This window comes from Fulmarus glacialis, unplaced genomic scaffold (assembly GCF_000690835.1).
Source record: "Fulmarus glacialis isolate BGI_N327 unplaced genomic scaffold, ASM69083v1 scaffold10894, whole genome shotgun sequence".
In the NCBI taxonomy this organism is placed as follows: Eukaryota; Metazoa; Chordata; class Aves; order Procellariiformes; family Procellariidae; genus Fulmarus; species Fulmarus glacialis.
This window is the reverse complement of record NW_009208714.1, coordinates 1-20,955: the sequence shown is the minus strand read 5'-3', so window position 1 is coordinate 20,955 and position 20,955 is coordinate 1. Positions and strand designations below refer to the sequence as shown.

The window sequence follows — 20,955 nt, the reverse complement described above, 5'->3', positions numbered from 1 at the left end:
AAGATTGTTAGCATAAAAAAAAAAAAGTTTCTCTCTCTACCACTCCAAGTGTATAAAACTCCAAGTATTCTTCAGATCAGGAATATAGCGTTCTGTACAATAGCTGGCTGGGTAATTCTCGATACTTTTGAAGCCAGCCTGAACAGTGAGGAGTAAGGCAGTGTGGTTATCTGTAGCAAATGTAGAGCTTATCTGAAGCTTTACAATTCCCCTCCTTCTCTGAAGTGCTGCAAGGGGCAAACTGATTGATTACAGGGAAAGAAGGTAGCTTTGCACCCCCCAATTCACGCTGAGGGGTTTCCTCCTGCTGTAACTCTCCACAAGCTGCAGGGACAGCCTGCCTCATTTAAGGCAGGAGGGGGCTGCTTCTGCTATACCAGTGGCTGGTTGTCCCACAGAGGAGGAAGATTTAAAATTAAAAGAGTAAAACTGTTGAAGAACAATGATTTAATTTTCTGACTTGCTGGGGGGTGACTTAGCAAACAACCTAGCTGCTACACAAGGCCATTGCTTGTCAAGACATGCCTCATGCCTTCAGACATGCCTCCCTGCTCCCTGGCACCAGGGCCTTCATTTTCTTGCCTGACTACAAGCATCTGCATATGGTCTAGTCATTAAGGCAAAAGTTTGCTCTCCACAAGAGCCCAGCCAAGCAGCCAGGTACACCCTGGGCCTTCTGAGGCAGTGCCAGGTGGGGTCACAGCCACAGAACAACCCGTTGCACCTATGCAAGGTGCCAAGAGCACCACGACAGGAGGTGAAAGGCATGGCTAAACCCCAGTCTCTGTGGGCTTCTCAGGTAACGTGCGACAGCCCTATGTCTACATGCACTGCAACAATACATTCCCATTTGGCAGGCGTAGGAGTAGGGCATAGAGCCATTATATGCCACTCCAGAGAAAAATCATGGGAAAGTCTAGTACTATAGCAAAGAACATTTTCAACTGCTCTACTGCTTATGAGGTATTCTAGGTCTTTTTCCTCCACTGATGCAAATTCAGAGTTCCCTTACACCAATAAAGTTCATCCCAATATAAAAGAATTTGTACTGTAGCAGCTCTACAGTTTAACATAGCTAGTAAATGTTTTATGAAAAAAAAGGAGGTGGGTGGTGAGCTAAAAGTTATGACAAAGCTTGCAGCACTTCAGCTTTACTTCCCATGTGTTTTTTCATGAAAACGTAAGTGAATTTTTTTGAAATATTATTTAAAGTTGAGATAATATATAGCCAGTTATTAATTTCTCTTTGTCTAATTAATAATTTACTGAGTTTTAAACTAGAAGCTCCAACTCAGCTGATTTGCCTCAAAAGCTGTTTCACATACTCTAGGCTCACAGCTACAGTTGTAAAATCTTTTGCCTAGAATGTATCATTTTTATTAACCTAGATGAAGACATGTAAATATCAATGCTTAATTACCAGAATCTGTGTTGTCTAGGAAACCTTTGGGAAAAGTGGATTCAGAAAACAGGAATATAGATCCAATTTGCTGTCAGAAAGGTGAGATTAATACAATTTGTCATGCATTACTGTCCAGGGTTCAGGTATAAGTCACACTGCATGCAGCTTATTCCTCCTAGAAATATTTGTATGGCAGTAATTTATCTACTCGGTCAAGACATGAAGGGACAGGGAAAAGGTTAAAGATGAAGCTCAAGGTTGCCAAGCTTTGAGAAAGGAATAAACAGTGGAGAGGACAGAAAAACAGTAAAATGGGGCCAGGACCAACTAGATAAGCCATGGGTTAAACTTAATTGCACATTTAATAAGCATAAAATGTAGTAAGTCCAAGAACAACAGGCTAGATACATAGGAAGAAAGTTATTTTGCAGCTGCTTAAACATTTCTTGAAACTAAATGTTTTCACCAGCTTTTCTTTGACAGCTATGCAAGAAAGCATTCTGGAATTAGTTTCTCATTTAGGAGGCAGAAAACGTTCACAGAGAGGAGAGGAGATCATTAGTCATCGCTGTAACATCAAATACCTTTAAGAAAAAATTTAAAAATTTAAGAAAATTTAAAACTATAGAAAAAAATTAAAATTTAAGAAAAATATTTACAGAGGAGAAACTGAATTTATAATTTCAAACATATAATCCGCTAACAAAATGCATCACTGAGTTGAGTGTACAAACCTTGTGTCAGTCAACAGTTCTTTCCCTTTATTCCCTTTATATTTAAACATTTCTCCTTCTGCACTTCAAAGGGGAATTAAAGCTGCAAAATAAAGAAACTTATATTTATCAGTGACATAAGTGATCGGAAGGACAAAACTGTGAGACGAGAGGGCTCCATTCAAAGCTTAGTCCCTTGAGGCTCAAGTTTCATGAAGAATTTAACCACAATTTTATAACACAATTCATGCACAAAGGAAATGGCTGGAAGTTGTTCTAGCAGCCTCATCTTTTCACATTTTGCTCCTTGACCTACTGACAACCTGGGCAATAGAATCACTGTTGGCATCTGGCACAGGAACAGGCAAAACTGTGCTGGTATTGAAAGCAGAAGAGTTACATTTTTATTGGTATCTTCATAAATGTAAAGCTGAATTTTAAAAAAGGGAGATAAGAGGCTGTCAAGAGATAAGCCAGCCTTAAAACGAAGTGCAAGAGAAAGAAATGCTACCTACACATCATGAAGGCAGCTCACTCAGAATTACGGTTTTGAAGAGATGAGAGGAAAGAACCACAAAATTAGTTTTTAGCCCCAGTCTTTAATAAGGATTACACTCGGAAATAAAGGCATAACATCAAAGCATGAAACATGGCATGTGACCTGATGAATAGCTTAAGATACTAAACTACTGCCAGTCTTAGCATTAGGCTTTCACTTGACTCAAGTATTTCTTTATAGTCACTAAGTGGTAAACACTTAAGGGTTTGTGAATGTTGAGATACTGCAATGGCATTTATGTTCATCAAAATGCAAAGGTTAGTCCTGAAGTCAAGTGTCCTGAGCAGAACAAAACAGAAGCAGTGGGCTAGGAAAGCTGCAATGAATTCTGTGGTTCGCATAATGGAAAAAAAATGCTTGTAAATTACACCTTTCTCTTTTCCTTTCTATCAGCTGCTCACACTAAAATCATGTACTGAAGTGAATTTTGATTGTCATCTCAATTTAAGAATGGCTAGAGTGAAAAATCTGGACCAGACTATTCACATCCACTTCTAGGCAACGCATTAATTTCTAGTGAAGGCATACACCTGCTAATCTACTTTCAGAAATTATTCCAAAGTCAATTTGCTGGCAACATGTTTTTCCTTTCTTAACACCGTATTTGATTCTGTTTCATAGGCCATCCTGAATCATTTAGGAGTTATTATTTTCCTACACACATTTCACACACCAGTTCAAAAACTGACCTAAAACTCTTGAAGACAGTACAGAAGTTTGAAGAAGGCATCTGGATTTGTAATTAAAAATCAGAGAGGCACTGAGAAGGAAGAGTCCTCAATCAGGTAGTCTTTCCAATTTTTCCCTCAAGTAAAAACTAATAATGTGCAACAACAGTGAGCCACTGAAGTGCCTTTGTTTTACTGAATGTTCCACAGCTGTGAGCTGATAAGATTGCAGTGGAAAGTAATTTTTTAAATTTTCCATTCATTTCCAAAACCTCAGCTGCTACAAGTAGCATAGAGTTTTAAAAATTTTAGAATAATGCACTGAAAGGTACAGTATGAATGCCACTAATAGACAGAGAGACATCTACTTTGATTTCTCTTTATTCAGATTAGTGGAGTTTAGTTAGATGCTGTCCTCCCTAAGGAAAAGGTGCACAGGCACTGGTAGGTGTTGAAAGTAACCAGCTGGGCACAGAAAGACACAGAAGACTGAGCGATGCTACCCTTCCAAATGCTAAGTTTTCTAGAAAACCCTTCAAGTATGAAACATGGCAGTCAATCACTACGTTCCTAAGGAAGAGCATTTCACTAGCTTCTGTTCAATGTAAAAAATTAAAAAGTATGTCAATCTCTTATAGGAGTCAGCTGCAGACTAATGACACTTTAAAAAAAAAATATGGAGGAAGATGTACCACTAATTGCTGCACATTTGTTGTCCACTCTTTCATGATGAACCCTATCTATATTTTCTTTCTTTTAAGATTTTTTTTTTTTTTTTACAATGAGAAGTTAAATAAATACACTAAAAAAATTCATCAGAGAGCTAGCAAAGAAGCAGCACATAGATTAGCAGAACACATGCACAGTCCCTTGCTAGAGTTCTGTTTTCTACCATGTTATCCATACTTGCAGCAAGGAAGCAAAGTTTCCACATGCAATATATATACTATTAATAAATATTTGTCACATTTTAGTAACATTTTGGAAGGCTAATGGAACAGGTTAACTCCTTGGAAAGCAGCAGTGAAAATAATAGCTTGTGCAAATCTCTTACTGCAATGCCCTTAGGAGTCAGGACAGTCAGAAAAGAAAGGTACCAAAACTTCCTTTCCCATTCCATTTGAACTGATTGCCCACAATAGAAACAAACATTTCCTGTGACATCAAGTTGTCATCAGCTTCTGTGATTCCCAGTTCACTCAGTCTTTTCTTGTACATCTGGCTCTTCTTTGCAGAAGTAGCCCCGAGTTCATTTGCAATTTCATAATTGCCTTCAGTTTGTTCAGAAATCTCAGCTTGCTCATAAAGCTCCAACTCATCAGTTACACATTCAGGTAGTTCTTCTTGCCTGAAGCCCTCTACACAGGCTGTCCCATCACCTGACTGGGGAGGCTGTATATTCCCTAAGTCAGGAAACAATAAGAATGTCATCAACAATCACGCAAAACAGCCAAATCATTTAAAACTCCTGGAATTAAATTTTCTTCAGGCTTAACATTTTCACTTCATCCCACTCACTTTCTGGATAACTACTTAGTGACAGCCACGTATTCCAAATACAGTGTACGATGCGTAAGGAAAAGGTTTCTTCTTGAGATGACTTCAAATTGCCAAGTGATAGCAATATTAGAGAAAATTACAGTGGGTTTACACATTACACTTAGTGACAGTTCTTCTTGAATGAGACATAATACGAGAAATACAGTTGTCACATTTTATTTACTGCAGAGAAAAAAAATCTGTGCTGGGAGCACGTCTCAACTCTAATGCACGAAAGAAAAAATGAGCACAGAATTACCATGAACCAGAAGAGCTGTAAGAGAAGCCGTATCTGCTTTCTTGCTAGTCACACTCTTGTTTCTGTATGACTCAAGAAAACCATCAGTCATACAGGCTCTGCTTAGTAGGGAGCACAGATCAGGTACGTAAGGACTTTACAATGAAAGTGCACATACACCACGAAGCACAGACATCCACAGTATTTCTCTGCAGCAAGTTCATCCTTTAGGAAATTCCAGTGTTTTGAGAGTTATGAAGATTTACTTCAGCTAAATCAATCTAGACATTATTAGAAAATTTAAGAGACTTGATTACGAATTATGCAATCCAAAAACCTGGGTATACTAGATTTACTAGTTTTAGGAGTTTCTTCTAGGAAGAGAAAAAATACCTTTTGTTCTCTCTGCTGAAGTATCTTTTACATCAGAGGGCATTGTTGGTCTAACCAGGACCACACCGTATCCTTCATTATTATGGATCATATTATTGACCATGGTTATCTTGGGGATGTCATAATGTTCATCTAAAAAGTCCTACAGCAAAGAAAAGGAAATCCAACATGTTATGTCCAGCTAAAGAGATGCAAAATATTCCAGTTTTAGGTAGAATCAGTTCTATGTATTGGCTAGAATTTTATTATTTGCCTATGCAAGTGACATTGCAAAAGGCATTTTCTTTCTGGCAGATGAGAAGTAAAACAAGTATACTGCTTTGGTGGACCAACCCAAGGCAAACAAGTACCATCATCATCATATATGACATATAAGAGTTCTACCATAAGGCAGCAAGGTTATAAGCCAACCTAAACACAAATTATTTGCATTAGTTCTAGCAACTATAAGCTTTTGAAAAACAAGTACATTCTGCCTTGAACTGACCTTTATAAGTATTCCCTCCTTGCAGTGGTGTATGCCGTTGTCTAACAGGGTGCACGTACTACCTGGATATATTTCCACACCAGCACCCTACAAGATAAAATTGATGGCAGTTCACAAATAGTTCGGGTACATTTCCAATTTAACTTGACAACTTCACTGCAGATCTTTGTGTTCATCTACCACTTTGCACAATGCAAAATTGTGTTACCACTCCAGCTTCACGGCTTTGTTAACCAACTTAAGCAGCAATACCCAAGGTTGAGGCCCCATGGATAATATTATTGCCACCGGTCCATAAAAGCTCTGGTAAAGAGTAACTGCACAGCCTTGCATTACTTTCTTGTTCTTTAGTCATCCACCTCAACACTCAAAGCCTCATCATTCTTCAACATGTTCTAATCGGAGTTCAATTCTGTGTTTATCATCTTTCTGTAAGAATCGATGGACAAAAAGGGTACTTCATTTGCAGAACAAATGCAAGGTTTAATGAGAAAATTATTTATGGGCAGAGAAAACAGAAAATCACTTTAAAAGTATTGCAGGACATCAATAGTCCAGCAATGCAGCTATGATTATTTCACAGATGTCCCCTGTTACTACATCATTTTCGTATCATCACACACAAGTCAGCATGAGACACTTCACTGGATACTACTGAAGGCTACAAGACCCCTGGGACAAATCTCTTAAACTCAATAACATGTAACTGTCCAAAATGAATTTGTAAGTGTTCTCTCAAGAGCGACAGAAGTTACTGACTGTATTATTTCCAAGCAGAAATCTTCATTTTAATTTAGGAAATAAGCCAGAGTTAAGAATTTGTTTGTACCTTGGCACCATACAGATCTGAGTTTTTCATTAATAGCTCAGCTGATGTTCGTATTGTTATGCCTGTAGTTTCACATTGTAACACACAATTCTCCAAGGTGGTTTTCCCATGATGAACATCTACATACGCAGAAAACAAATACTGTTAAATGAACCAGTTATGCAAACGCAAACCCCTCCTACAGATAAATGGACTTGTAGCATTTTTGCAGTGTGATAAAATTACTATTTTAATTTTATTCACTTCAGGTTAGTTTTACTGACTTGCTCATGCATGGTTTGAACTCGTGCTATTTTTCTAGTATAAGCAGGAGCACTGCTGCAAGGAAGCACTAGTCGAAGATTTGTCTTAGAGGGTTTTTGGCTTCTTTTTTTTTTTTTTTAAAGTGATTCTTTTCATTACATTCCTAAGAGACTTTTGAATTAATAAGATATTAAATACATGTATATACATTAAATACATGTATATTAAATACATGTATATAGGTGTTAATAAACATTTTAACATGTTTAAAACCACATGTCTGTTGAGACAAAGTATTAATTAGCAACTTCTGCAAAGACAGAAGGCCATGGCCAATAAACTTCTTGGATACAGCTTAGGATTATTTGAGCCTCAGTTTGAATGTGCTGTCAGCAAAGTTCTACGCTACTTCTACAGCCTATGTCATTCCTCAATGGAGAGCTGGCTGGGTCAACTACAGCTCAATATTGCCATGGGGGTTCTTTTGCGGAAAGAGGAATTATTTCCTTTCCCAGATAGCCTGACATAGGCTGTGCAGCAGCCAGAGTCAGGTTGCCTTAACAGCAGAAAAATGATCAAGTCAAATGATCTTATCCAAGTATAAGAATAAAACACAAGAGCCACAATAGTTTGAAAGTACGAAGAGTAGAAGTTATTTTGATGTCCACATTATAAGCAAGTTAAAAAAAAGGGGAAGCCTTGATATGTATACCTGTAGGGCTCCCCTCCACAACATTTTGTTAAAACTAGTAAACTCTTAACACTGGGTCCCAGCTTTAATTATAACAATAAATTATGAAAGATTCACAAGAAGATCAAGATGCTTTTATACTTACTCAAAATCCCCTCCACAGCATCATGTTGCACTAACTTCAAACTGGAGATTCTTATATTGGCTCCTGTACAGTCAACAAAGTTGTCTCCTTTCCCTCGTTTTTCTATCACAATATCATCTGGCAGGCCATAGCCTTAAAGCAGAGGTGAAAGACACAAGTTTCATGAATAACTGGTAACAGTCAGGTGCTCAGTACATAACAGACATTTGAATTAAATATGGAGGTTTAAAACTTGAGGTCTAATATCTTGAATAGGATTTTCCACCCAGAGACCAGGCTACACCTTACATCCCCTCTGTACCAAGGGACAGGCACTCACAACCAAACTCAAGTTACCTTATTTGAATGACACACAATAAAATGCAAAGTTATTTTAGATAGTTGAACAAAAGAGTAACTGAGCTCACATTTGCCAAGGCCAAAGTTCTCACTGCCAAAAGTTACAACACAGCAGGGAGATGCAGTAACCAAGGACACACAGGCACCTGCAGTCTGCTTTCAAAGTACAGAAGTTCACTAAAGCAGGCAGAGGTTCCAAAGAGCACGAGGCAAAAAGCAGTCACCACCACAATACAAGGAAGCAACTGCAAAGGACTTCATATTGTTAGTAAGCTTCACTCAACTTCCCTATTTAAATGAAACTTGGGTCAAAATTTAATCTTCCTATGTTACATGGGCTTCCAGATTAATTCAGATTAAAAAGAAACTTTCACAACATATGCCAACATTGATTTACTAAGCCATCCACAGCTGTCAGCGTTCAACCACTTACAGGGAAATTTATGAGCATGTAAAGCTTTTATTGCTTGTCACTGACAAGAATCATGATAAGGAAAGCAATAATGCAACGTCTATTAAAGCAGCATGAGTCCTATCATTTTCTGAAAGCACACACAAACTCAAATAAGAAGTGCCTGAGCAAGATGCTAGCTTTTAAGCAAGTACATAAATAAATACTGTAATGTACAAGTAGAAAGGTTAAAAAAAGAAAAAACCTTTGAACAAGTATTGGCAGAAAGTTTTAAAGACAGCAGATTTAATGCAAAGTTAAGTGATTGATACTTCAACACGCTATACTATCTAGAAATCTTTTCCCACTGCTACTGATTTATGATCACTCCTGGGGAGGAGGTGGCATGGGGCAGTTTACTTCCAGTGCATAAAAAGAGAGCACCACGGGACAGCAAGCAGCAGATCTAGTTTAACTTCACACCGCTGCAGAAAGAGGTTATTATCCAAGGCAAGAGTTTTAGGAATAATTGTCCTACAGGCTACCTGCAGTTTTTCTAACCATGCTTTTAGCTTGCTTTACACTTCACCTCTGAAGCAGCAGCTCTAGTAGTAAGAAGGAAGCCGGTGACAAGACAGGGAATAGAGAAGGAAGGAGTCACCTGCTGTCAGGTGGTGCTCAACACACAGCATTGGTCACGGCTGTACGCCCTGCCTGTAAGCTAAGTGACTCACAGGAGCTAAAGGCAATTGTCATCCACTAACACTGATCACAGATATTAGATGGGCTGATGCTACAGATTCCCATCCAGCTTGAACAACTACTGTACAAGAAGAAGGGAAGTACTTCGGTGCCTTTGCTACACATTTTTGTCAAGTGTTAAAGTTATCCTTACCATGATTTCCTGCAGCTGCTACTGCTTTAACCTTATTTAGTTCTTGTAAGTTTTTATTTATCTCTGACTTACTAATCCTCATACTTTCAACCTTAGTACTGACTTGCACAGTGGCTGGAAAAAAATGAAAGCTCTACTAAGCAAAGTGACATTATATCTTTGATGAGTCACCTTTTCATCCCAAGAAAGCCACCAAAACAGCCAGCTGCTCAAATTAGTGCCAACAAAATTCTTCTTGATACTCCTACTTCAAATGTTTTTGGCTGCTACTATTGCTATAACAACTTCTCTAACAGGAGTCCATGTAAGAAGATTAAATACCCTGACACATACTCGTTATTCAGAGAGTGGTTCGTACTAAAGATACATATTTATATGCCTTGCTCCTTAAAATAGAGCAGCTCATCCTTTAATAGGTGTGCTATTGCACCATTTGTATTACTGTTTCTTCAAAGCTAGAAAAGCAATAAATACAACCCCACACAATTTTAGAACAATGTCGTTCTTGCAGATAAATAGAGCACTTTATTGAGGTCCTTTATCCTGCAGGTGCATTGTCTGTCAGCATGCATATCTATATAAATCAAGCATACACAAGAGAAGGGTGAGAAAGAAAATGACACTCGTAAAATAAGGGCAAGAAAAATAAAGTCCAGAACAGCAGGAAATTAAACTCCCAGCCTTCTTCCCATTAAGAAGTTTTGACAAGATAAAAATGCAGCTAAATAAGTATCTGAACAGCTGCACAAGCCCCACTGATACACAGGCTACTACATTGCACCCGAGTGTGCATGCCTAAAGCAGAGGAATTACACTGAGAAATCAAGAATTGTGAGAAAGAGATAGCAACATATCCTAGACAAGGCAGAAGTATTTCAAACACAAATATTTTGCAAGAAAAATGGAATCACATATGCTGTGTCTGTTTCTACAGAATAAATACACATGTTAAATGAACAGCTCCCTCCTCTACCCATGCGCTTTACATAATGCAGGTTCACATTGGTAGACCCCACACACATCGCTGACATGCAATAAGTGCCGTAAACTAAGTTTTCCCTCTGTATTCACCAGTGCTATACTGGCAGTGGGTCTCAGAGTATACCTCTGAAGCAGATTAAGACATGCAAAGAAGAACAAGGACATCTCTCAAGTACTCTTAAGTTACTAGCTCTAAAAATTGAAGCCTTTCAGAATGACTTCTGCGATTCCTAGATTAAAAAAATCAAGTCCCTCATGTTTCTGTTGAATCCTCTCCATTATCAATATAATCAGGATTTATCCAGGCAAATAGGAGGAGATAATGAATTTACTATTAATCAGCAAAATATGCAGTTTATTTGCAGAAGTAATTATGGCTAATTAAACAGCTTACTCCATCCTGCATTAGACATGGCTCTACAAGCAGAAATAGGAACCCTTTGAAGAAAAAAGCAAATGCTCCTGCCGAACTCCGCAAAAAGTAAATCCTTATGCAGAGCTAGTTTAAGACATTCAGTTTACTTTGTTTTAAGGACCTTTTTGCTAGCAAACCTTCTACCTTCTAGTTCAATTGAATCAGCAATGCAGAACACGCCATCCACAACATAATGACCAGGACAGATGATGACTCTGTCTCCTTCATAACAGGCATTTACAGCTGCCAGTGGATCACTGTGAAACTGTAAAAGACAAACAATATAATCAGCTCCTGAAGAATGCTATAAAAATGGATGCATTTATGCCCTTAAAGCTTGCTTTTCAATTAAATGTTGCTGCTTTTGTTTAAAAGAAACCCTTTTTGATGGCAGCAATAATACACAATTTCTACTTTGAATTCAAGAATCATAGCACTCTCTGGACAAAACCAGCCTTAAAACATTCCTTTGATGTTTGGGTCATGTCCCTTCCCCCATGAGAAAACTAGGGCAGAGACACAGATTGAAGCGCATATGCACCAGAAAGCAAACCTCAACATGGCCTTGGTTCCAGGCCAACATTTGAATTGTGCCTCAAGTGACTTGCCATGAATTACTGTAGAAATAGATAACAGAAGGTAAAGAAAATAAAAAGCACAAACAACTCAGCAACTAGCTTTGAGCTGGTCTGAAAACTGATGTAACCCTCACTCCTGGTGCAAATCACCCCAAAATAGAGTTCAGATATTACAGTGGCAAATATGGGGTCCACACGGTCCTTCTTCTTGCCCAAAGAGGGCAAGCTGATATCCTTCACAAATATTACTGGGGGATTCTGTATTGAAGGATAACAAATAGTACAGAAAAATTGCACATCTATTGCTTCCCAGCAAATTCCAGGGTAAGCATAGTGAGAGTACTTTTTGAATTCCCAAGTCAGAAAATCTGATTTATAGCCCAAAAGTTAATCCAGGACCTTCCCTGTGGCTCCATTTTGGCCATCTGTAATTCATGAACTTGATCAGAATACAGCAAGCAATTTAATTTGGGCCCAAGGAATCCAGACTGTTCTTAACTGCTGAAGTGGTAAGTCCTGTCTGAATTCACTAAAATTAAACACAACTGCTATAAAATAAATGTATCTCCTACACAGAACTAAAGCAACAGAATGACATTTCTTTCTTCAAACTCTAGAGCATTATCAGTAGTATCAAAAGACACTGTTATTTCAAAACTAAATATAAGTATTATGCCTTACCATGTTTCATTGTAGAATTATTGCAGGTTTATCTCATTTCCTACATACTTGAAGGAAACTGCTTGTATAGAGTACTCAGTAGACACAAATGAGTTACCAGAAATTATTTGTATCATCCAGTCTTACCACTTATTGTTTCAATTACAGTGCTTTTTTTGAACTGACAAAAAATAACACTGTGCAAATGCAGTATCTTGCATATGATAAATTCACTTATTCTTCTTCCACATTGTTTCTTGAGGAGAAAAAAGTATTAGCAGACAGACAATTCTTGTTACTGTACCTGTATTTCTAGTTCTTCACCACAAGATTCAGGGCAAAGTTTGTCCCTTATCAATGACTGCAGCAGACTTGCCATCATGGTTGAGGATACAATGTGAGTGATCTTGGTACCCGTTGGTCTCAGTCCTTTAGCTTGGAGGCCACTATATTTTTGGTAACCAAACACATACCTAAAACAAGAACAACAAAGCCATCAGTTCTTTCTTGAGTAAAGAATATCCATGTATAGTTTCCCATATGGCCCTCCTTCTTGCACAAGCCCACCAAGTACCTCAGCAGAGGATTCTCAATTAGTTTTAGCTTTTGTTTTAAGTGCTCTATTTTCTCATACAATTTTAATCCTTCCACCATGGAGACGTTTTCTACTTCTGAGTCCGAATCACTGCTTGATATGCTGTTCCTCACATTTAAAAACTTCCTGTAAAGCTCTTCACATTGAGACAACAAGTTCTGATAATCAGCTACAAGCCCAGAAGGCACACGGTGTTCAAGGATGTCATAATGCCTGCAATTCAGAGAAAGGGGTCAGTATATTTTGCATTTACAATTTTGAAAGATCAAATACAAACCCAGAGAGAACCTGAGGAGTTCTGCATCAGTACTTTAGTCAAGATTCTCTGCAGTCTATATCAACACTGCTCAATTTTTTTTGAAAGCAGCAAAACCAAGATTCTGAACAGACACAAATATATTACTTTCTAAATAGTTGCCCATCCACCTTGAAAGATTATACACAATTATCAGAAACTCACTCTAAAACAAAGGCATAAGCACACCTATTAAAAAATAGTAAAAATTTAGATGGTAATTATATAGAAAAAATAGTGTATTTTTAAGCATTTATTAGAAAAACTGAGAAAATAATGTCTGAAATAGAAGAAAAATCCTATAATGTGAAACCTCTATTAGCAACAATCTAAACAACTACCCGGACAAAAACACAGAATGAATAAGAAAGGCATTATCAGCACCAGATGAAGACGTGAAGGCACTGCATAGTAAATTTTGCACCATCCCAAGAATATCCTCTACAAGTGAAATTGCAGGCCAGAAAATGCCAGCCCAAAGTTGCATCATCAAAGTCAGAAGGATGTGGACATCTGCCAGCTAGATGGTGCCAAGAATTTCAAGGCCAATCATGTAGGACCAATCATGGTCACTACAAAAAAGCTGGACAGCAATTAATGATACAAATAAAACAAGATTTAATTATCTTGCACCATTTTTGTAGGGAACCAACTGAACACAGTATAAACAGCTCTGTTCAAGAGGCTACATGAAATAAGGGCAAAGATGTTCCCTCAACTTTCAGAGGTTCTTTAAGGGGTGCACTTAAAGCATGCTGCAAAAAGCAGGAAAATTTGTAGTCAGAGCAGTCAATATCTATACAGTCCCAATAAACAGGGTGTACAGAAACACAAAGAGCCTCACAAAATTTTGGCAATGGGGTTATCAGAGGCAACAGAGTAAGTCAATGCAGCATGATTAACAGCAGAAGAATTTATAGCAATATAGAAATATAAAATATTTGAAGGAAACAGAATGTGGTACATAATTTGGCCCTGAAATGCATGCTCTTCATTTTAGAGCTGGTCACTATGAACTATTTTGTTTTTTCAAGCTTTAGTTAAACAGTTCATACAGCTTTACTTGCCTCAGAAAACTAGTACAACCTAATGTGCAGTGTAAAGATACTGTCTGTTCTCATTAAAACAGTGCACACCAGAGACCTGAAAAGTTTAAAGCATCATATGTTTCCAAGCATTGAAGATTAATGTTATTTCTGAGCTGACACATCAGTGCTTAGATCACAACACAGGATAGCACCAACATCAGCGTAGCCTGGAGGACAGGCTTTGTACCAAGCATGGTATGGGAGAATAAGAAAGGATAACATTTACTTTTCTGCCTGAAGACATTGTTTAAGCACTTTGGAGTCTGGTTAAAATGGCTGTAAGGCCACACACAGTGTTAAAAAAAACCAAAACGTTATCCCGTGGCACATCATTGCATTCTGGTTTCATTCCATGCAAAGTCTTCATAAGGCTCCAAAAATTCAACAACAGAATAGCCATTTGCTGGAGCGTAGAAGTATAAACACTTCAGAAACAAGTACAATTTCCATATATAACACTTCCTCCTGATTTGTATGATCTCAGAAAAACACAGGCATATCAGAGTCCTCAAATGTCACATTGTGTCCTGTTTGAAAGAGAGGCCTGCAGCCACCTTTATAGTGTGGGTAATTATACTAATTTGCTTTGTAAAGCACAAGCTATATGCTATATTCTAGCACATGTAATGCCATATGCCAAATAGCATTTCAGGGTAGGTTATAAATATTCACTGATGTAATTCCCCAGCATCATAGCAATAATAAACCTGGATCTGAATGACACTCACGATGCTAAGTTATAATAAATAAAGAAAAGGAATTGAAAAATAACTCTCATGAAAGACTTAAGAAAAAGATAGTGCGTCACGTCTCAGGGCAAAACCTACAGTAAAAATCACTTTTCAATTATTCGTTCCAGGTATGTTTTATGTTGTGCTTTGATTATTTAGCACCCTCAAAAATATAACCAGATTGCGTCCTTGTGCACTGCTTCAGTTCCATATGGCAGGACAGCATTAAAAACCCACCTTCAGAACACCTAATGTGGGAAAGAAATACACACATTCCTCCTTCAGCATGACCAATTTACAAGTTTTTGTTTTCATTCAGTTCCATTCTGATTCTTATTCTATGCCCAGAGATATCAGAGCATCCCATGCTAGCCTTAGTTAGGATTACAGTTCGTATGCCTGCAATTTGAAGGAGGCTATAGCTGGGTTTGGAGCGCCATCTGATGGAAGGTCAAGGATTACAGGGAAAAACTGAAGGTTCAGAAATCAAGTGGCAACCTCAGTTGCACCCTCTTTCCATACAAAATTTTGACTGTCAGACAGTGAATTCTGTTAGAAAAAACTTGCTTTGATTTACTAGTGAACAGTGTTTTTTTTAAATCTAGTTGTGTGTCACTATTCCCACGTCACCTTTTCCTGTGTTTCTACCCTAATAATATCAAAGGTATTGCACTTACAATCTTAGTCGAGGCTCAACACATCGCACAAAGTAATCAAAATCATCCTCCTCCTCCTCGTCCCAGATCCTCCAGATGCGCTGGTAGAAGAACCTTTTGAAGCAAAGTAAGTGTTTAATCAAAGGAGGCCACATTTACCTGAGCAGAGACAACAGCACTGGAAACACAAATGTAACCAAATTGAGACATCATTTCAAAGCATCACCTCTCCAATTCCATGTTACTGTCCTGTAAACTATTTAGTATACACAGAATTTATCTTCTTGTCCGTTGTTTACCTGCATAAAGAGTTTTATTTTGTGTATCTAAGTTCAAAATTCGTAATAGCCCAAGTCCCACTTTCATCAAAAGAGAGTGAACAGCTAAAAGCTGGATTTGAAAACAAGACTTACATTCTTAAGATCCTGAGGCTTTTTAGTTGTTTGGTTTTGGCCAGGCATCCTTCTAGCTAAGCGTTCTTTTTGACAATGAGTTTGTTACCTCCATCATTCAAGCTTAGATCTCTACTACTGAGTAATTCTCAACAGAATGTGTCTCTTCACCCCTTTTCCTCCCACACCCACACTTCCAAAACAGCCCGTTTTCTAGATGGGAAGGTCATTCCTCCTATTTTAGCTTCTTGATCCAGTTCTACTGCCTATTTGTAGACAGCTTTCAAACAGCATGTAGTACATGAAAGCAAGGGAGATGGAAGAGAGACAGAGAGTTGATAAAGAAAGGAAAAGAAAATAGAAGTAGTAAGATGTGAACAGACACCTGAAGAATAAAGACCAAATTTAGAGGAGGCGGCAAAATGCAGAAAAAAGCAGAATGGGACAAAAAAAGGAAAAAGACACCAAAATGTTATAAAAGAGGAAGGAACACTGTACTAGAGTCAGCAAGGTGGTACAGCCCAAGGAAATCTGGGGTGGAGAAGAGTGCGAAAGCAACACAAATTTTTTTTTTCCCCTTTTGACACAGAAAGCAGACTGACAATAAGCTGCAGTTAAATGTACCTTGTGATTGTGTGATTACCTGTAGCTGCAGAGAACATCACAGATTTTCTTTGTGAGCAGTCTGCTCATAGTACCAGCCATCAGATTTACTTTGGAAAGCTTGGCTTTTGGAGCTGCCAGCATGACCATAGGAACTCAGGGCACCACCCATTGGATACTACCAGAGTGTAATTGTTCAAGACAAAAATTAAACTTTGAGCATTTTCCTACCTGACATGCTCTACGGCTAGTGCTGTCTGGTCAAACTCTCCTGACTCATCATACACAACCCACAGCTCCTGCAGTGGTATCTGACGCTCCTTCAGCTCCAAGAGTTCCTGCATGCACTCCAAGGTAAAGGTGCTATCCCGTGACTCGCACAGGAAAGGCTCACTGAGTTGCACAACTGCTTTCAGAGCTGAGTACTCCACATCAACAACCTGTTGGAACAAATAGTTCTCAAGATTTCTCAGAACCTTAGATACAGCTGAGGAACGCTAACATGATGTGCGTAAGTCAGCAGGCCATACTGCAAGTGCCAGTTGACCCACACAAACCAATGCATATTGCATAGTACAGAGAAGGCAATCTATTCAGCTGAAGTGATAACCCCAGAATTAAGCTTCTCAGAACCACACATCTAGAGCCTTTTCCACATTCAAAACTTGGTTCGAATCCCTCAATACTCATACAAGGCCAGTACACTGCTTCCCTATTTTGTTTTTTTCTTTCTTTCTTTTTTTTTTTTTCTTTTTTTTTAAAAACACGCAAAAGCAGTATCCTCAGACTCAAACAAATCGATACCTTACAGTTCTTTGGGACTCCTTTGGGGCTCATTTTTCAAAGTGCCCACAAGACACAAACAATCCAAAGAGTGAGTGAGTCTGGGCCAGTGAAAGCCATTTTGTCACTAATTGGGCTGAAAAGCTGAGGGGGTACAAGTTTTTCCCTCTTCAAACAGGTAATGGAACTGCAAGTTTGAACATCCAAGGTTTGCACAAAGATGTACAACTTGGACATTGAGAGACCTAGAAAAGGAGTATCCCAAACCAGCAATCCCTAGCGCGTCTATGACAGGAGTATGCAATGCGGAAGAGCTACAGTCAGTACCAAGGTGGGTTAAAAGGAAGAATTTTACTGATAAAAAAATTGACAAATGATCAGAGCCTGATATTTGAAAAGACTACATTACAGCCAGCTCTGGACCAAGTACTTATTCCCTCTGTGCCCACAGAGTTCTACCTCATGGCTCACTCACACTGACTTGGTGTTCCCCCTTCCAGTTTCAAGCAAGCAGCCCTTTGAAAAAATTCCTATTGCTCTAGCCATCACTGGCAATTAGATATGAAAACATTACTATTTTTTACCAGCTCATAAACTTCATAGATAAATGATCTGTCTGTTACAGAGATAAATTATGTTAATTGGAGACAAATGCCTGAGCAACTGCATTCCATTTACCTCAACAAGGACCTCAAACACATTAGTGCGCCAGACTGCCTGCCATCCAGATGGTTCAAGGACCTTCTCCAGGTACTCAGCTGTGAATTCTTTCACCTCAGAAGCTTTGCAGTCAGCTAAAAAGAAATTGAAGACAGTACATTTATGCAAGGAAAGAAAGAAAAGTCCTCCAGATCATTGGACAATGAAAGTCAACACAGTTGAAATGTTCCTCTACCACATCTAAAGTTGGACTTCATTCTGTTTTGTTCATGATAACCATCAGCATTTTTGCTGTCTCTCTCAGTACTGAGAGAGCTGGAGAGTCATCTGTTTTGTGCTGCTCTGGAAGAAGAGATCCAGTACTCAACCTTCCAGGTACTGAAGGTTTCGGTGCCAGTGGTATTAAACAGCTAACCTGTGCCTTATCTTAAAGAGTCTTACTACACACAAAAAAGTTCTAGTAAGATCCGTTAAAACAAGGCACAGAATCCGGTATTAGCACCTTTTCCTTTCAATCATTCAGATTTTATTTACTTGTATTAAAACCAATGCCTCCTGGTCCACCAGCTACAGCAGCTGAGGTTACAGCATAAGCGATGGCAAAACACTACATCTTTTCTAGTTCCCGTTATTAAGAGCATCTCACAGTTTAATTCGGAATTGGCTCCATTTAAATTGGATCATTTAAACAGTCACTACAAGAAATCTGACTACATGTTCTTTTTCTACTAAGAAATTACTTACCCAAGATGTAATCCTGGTAAGCTTTAAATCGCTCGTAAAACAAAAGACGATCGGTGTGAAAAATATCTGGAAAAAGCACATTCCCATCTGGCACAGTCCTTCCTAAAGCAGTCCCTGGTTTGTCACGACTGCCATAATCACTACAGGAATCATTATCTTCCTGGAGCAGATCTGGGGAGAGGAGTGGGAACAAAGCAAACCCCACAAACTGTCAGTTCAATGCAATCATCACTCACTCCTCTATTCGCAAAGAATTCCTGTTCAGCCCAAGATCTATCATGTACCTGCTTTCTACAACACATCTTAAATTATCCTTGGTGAAGAGACTATCTTACTTGGTTACTTGCTCTCTTCTTCAGAATATTTACCCTGTCCCAAAAGAGGATCTCCCTATTTGTTGCCATCTGTCCTGAGCTGCAGTTACAAACTAATTTACTTGGTTCTGCATGTAAGATCTAAAATCCTTTAGGTAATACATTACCATTTATGTACATATTATGCCTTGTTAGTACACTGCCTGCATCACCCAGACGTGATATCAAGCAATAATCCAAATGATTTTGGAACATGTATAAAACCAGCTGATCCCACACACAACTGATCCAAAATAATGCACAGGATTACTGTGAGCAAAGAGCAAAATATAAGTAAGATGCATAATAAAACTGCAGATACTAGTCTCAGCTAAAGATGTGTTTTCACAGTAGTCCTTTCCTTCTCTTAAGTCTTTTCCTGTTCTTCAGTACAGGCATTCTTTTTGTATTTTAATAAACTAACAAATTACAAAGTCTCCACACCTGAAGTCTCCATGGAAATTCCAAGCAACATATTTAGACAGAAGGGACACAGCGTTGTAACTTTTAGCCCGCCTAAATGGACATTGGCCGAATCTTTACTTTGAAGGGCTCGATGCAATGATAGCACCCCTTTAGAAGTCTCCAAAAAAGTGTCTCCACTTGTGTTCTCATTACAAACTCAGTGAACTCAGTCACTGTTGGTCTTACAGTATCTCTCAGGCCTGGTCATCCATAAGTTCAGAAAATATTAGAGAGATGATTGCAGTAAACCAAGGGTGATGATGATTCAGGTCTTTTTTTTTTTTCTTTTCATTGATGTAACAGTTCAAGACACCCTCATCGTCCTTAACTTGATTCTTTAACAATCCATAGGCCCCTGCGTTTTTTTTAGACAACAGTCTGACCTTTACTATATACCTAAAAAAAGAAAAAAAATCACATTCTATTTCTAACACATCCCTTACATTTCAGGATGTGTTATGAAAGCTAGCTGTTGTGACCTCAAATTTGTTAAAGTTCCTACACATCTGGGGCCAAACTCAATCAACAAAACAAAAATCAGAACCCGCGTATGAGCCAATTACAAGCGCTTAGACAATATAACTTTTCTTTGTAGCAGAACCACTGTACAACATGTAAAGAAAGGAAATGAAAAGGTGATTTTAATCAAGTATGATTTATGAAATATTTTTAAAGATTCCTGTAAAACTGTAACTATGTTACATGTACACTGTAAATAAGAATTTTTTTCCTACACACCCATAGTCAAATCCAGCAACTATGATAGCAATACCCTGTACAAGCCACACTATGAATTCCGGAGCACAGCACACGTTCCAGAACAAACCATTTAATTTAGCTTGCTCTTTGTTTACAAACTGCAAGCCTATAAACACGTATCAGTAATGACCTGGCACTGAGCAATGATACTCAATAGATACTAAAAGCACCAATATTCCAATATTGTGCTATTACGGCAAAGGGCAGGGGAGTCACTTCCAGGAAAGCATTCTTCCTCTGTCAGTGTTTCAAACACGTACATGTTCCTGGACGCTGATTTAAATGCCTGTCGTATGCACCTGAGACACACACCATAAGTTCATAATCAAAAGAAAAAAAAAAAAATTACTGTGTTTATTTCCAAAGACACCCCTATGTTCCCTCGCAGGGCACCATTTCTAGCCCAGTCCCCACCCCCCGCGCCAGCAGCCTCACGAACCGGGGAGCGCTGAGCCGCTGCCTGCGGATGGCCCTGGGCACCGCAGGCTCCGTATCGGCACCTGCGCGGGGGCGGACCGGCTACAAGAATCATTTTCCCCGTAAGGGCGGCCAAGCAGCAGCAGAGGCTGCCCGGGGAGGTTGTGCAATCTCCGCCCGCGGAGGTATTGGAGCCCCGGCCAGGGCAGCTGTGAGCAGCTTGGGCTGATCTCACAGCTCCTCACGCT

General features: G+C 38.8%; 1 protein-coding gene across 1 annotated transcript; it reads right to left on the bottom strand.

Moving 5' to 3' along the window:
• Positions 1-4,422: 4,422 nt before the first annotated feature.
• SHCBP1 (SHC SH2-domain binding protein 1) lies at positions 4,423-20,822 on the bottom strand. The gene is made up of 14 exons (XM_009576587.1): positions 20,640-20,822; positions 19,915-19,927; positions 18,714-18,884; positions 17,988-18,103; positions 16,758-16,966; positions 15,553-15,645; positions 12,741-12,974; positions 12,471-12,639; positions 11,073-11,193; positions 7,908-8,039; positions 6,829-6,947; positions 6,000-6,086; positions 5,513-5,654; positions 4,423-4,745 (listed from the first exon to the last, which is right to left on the bottom strand). The coding sequence occupies exons 1-14, from the start codon at positions 20,820-20,822 to the stop codon at positions 4,423-4,425; spliced, it is 2,112 nt and encodes a 703-aa protein (XP_009574882.1).
• Positions 20,823-20,955: the final 133 nt, after the last annotated feature.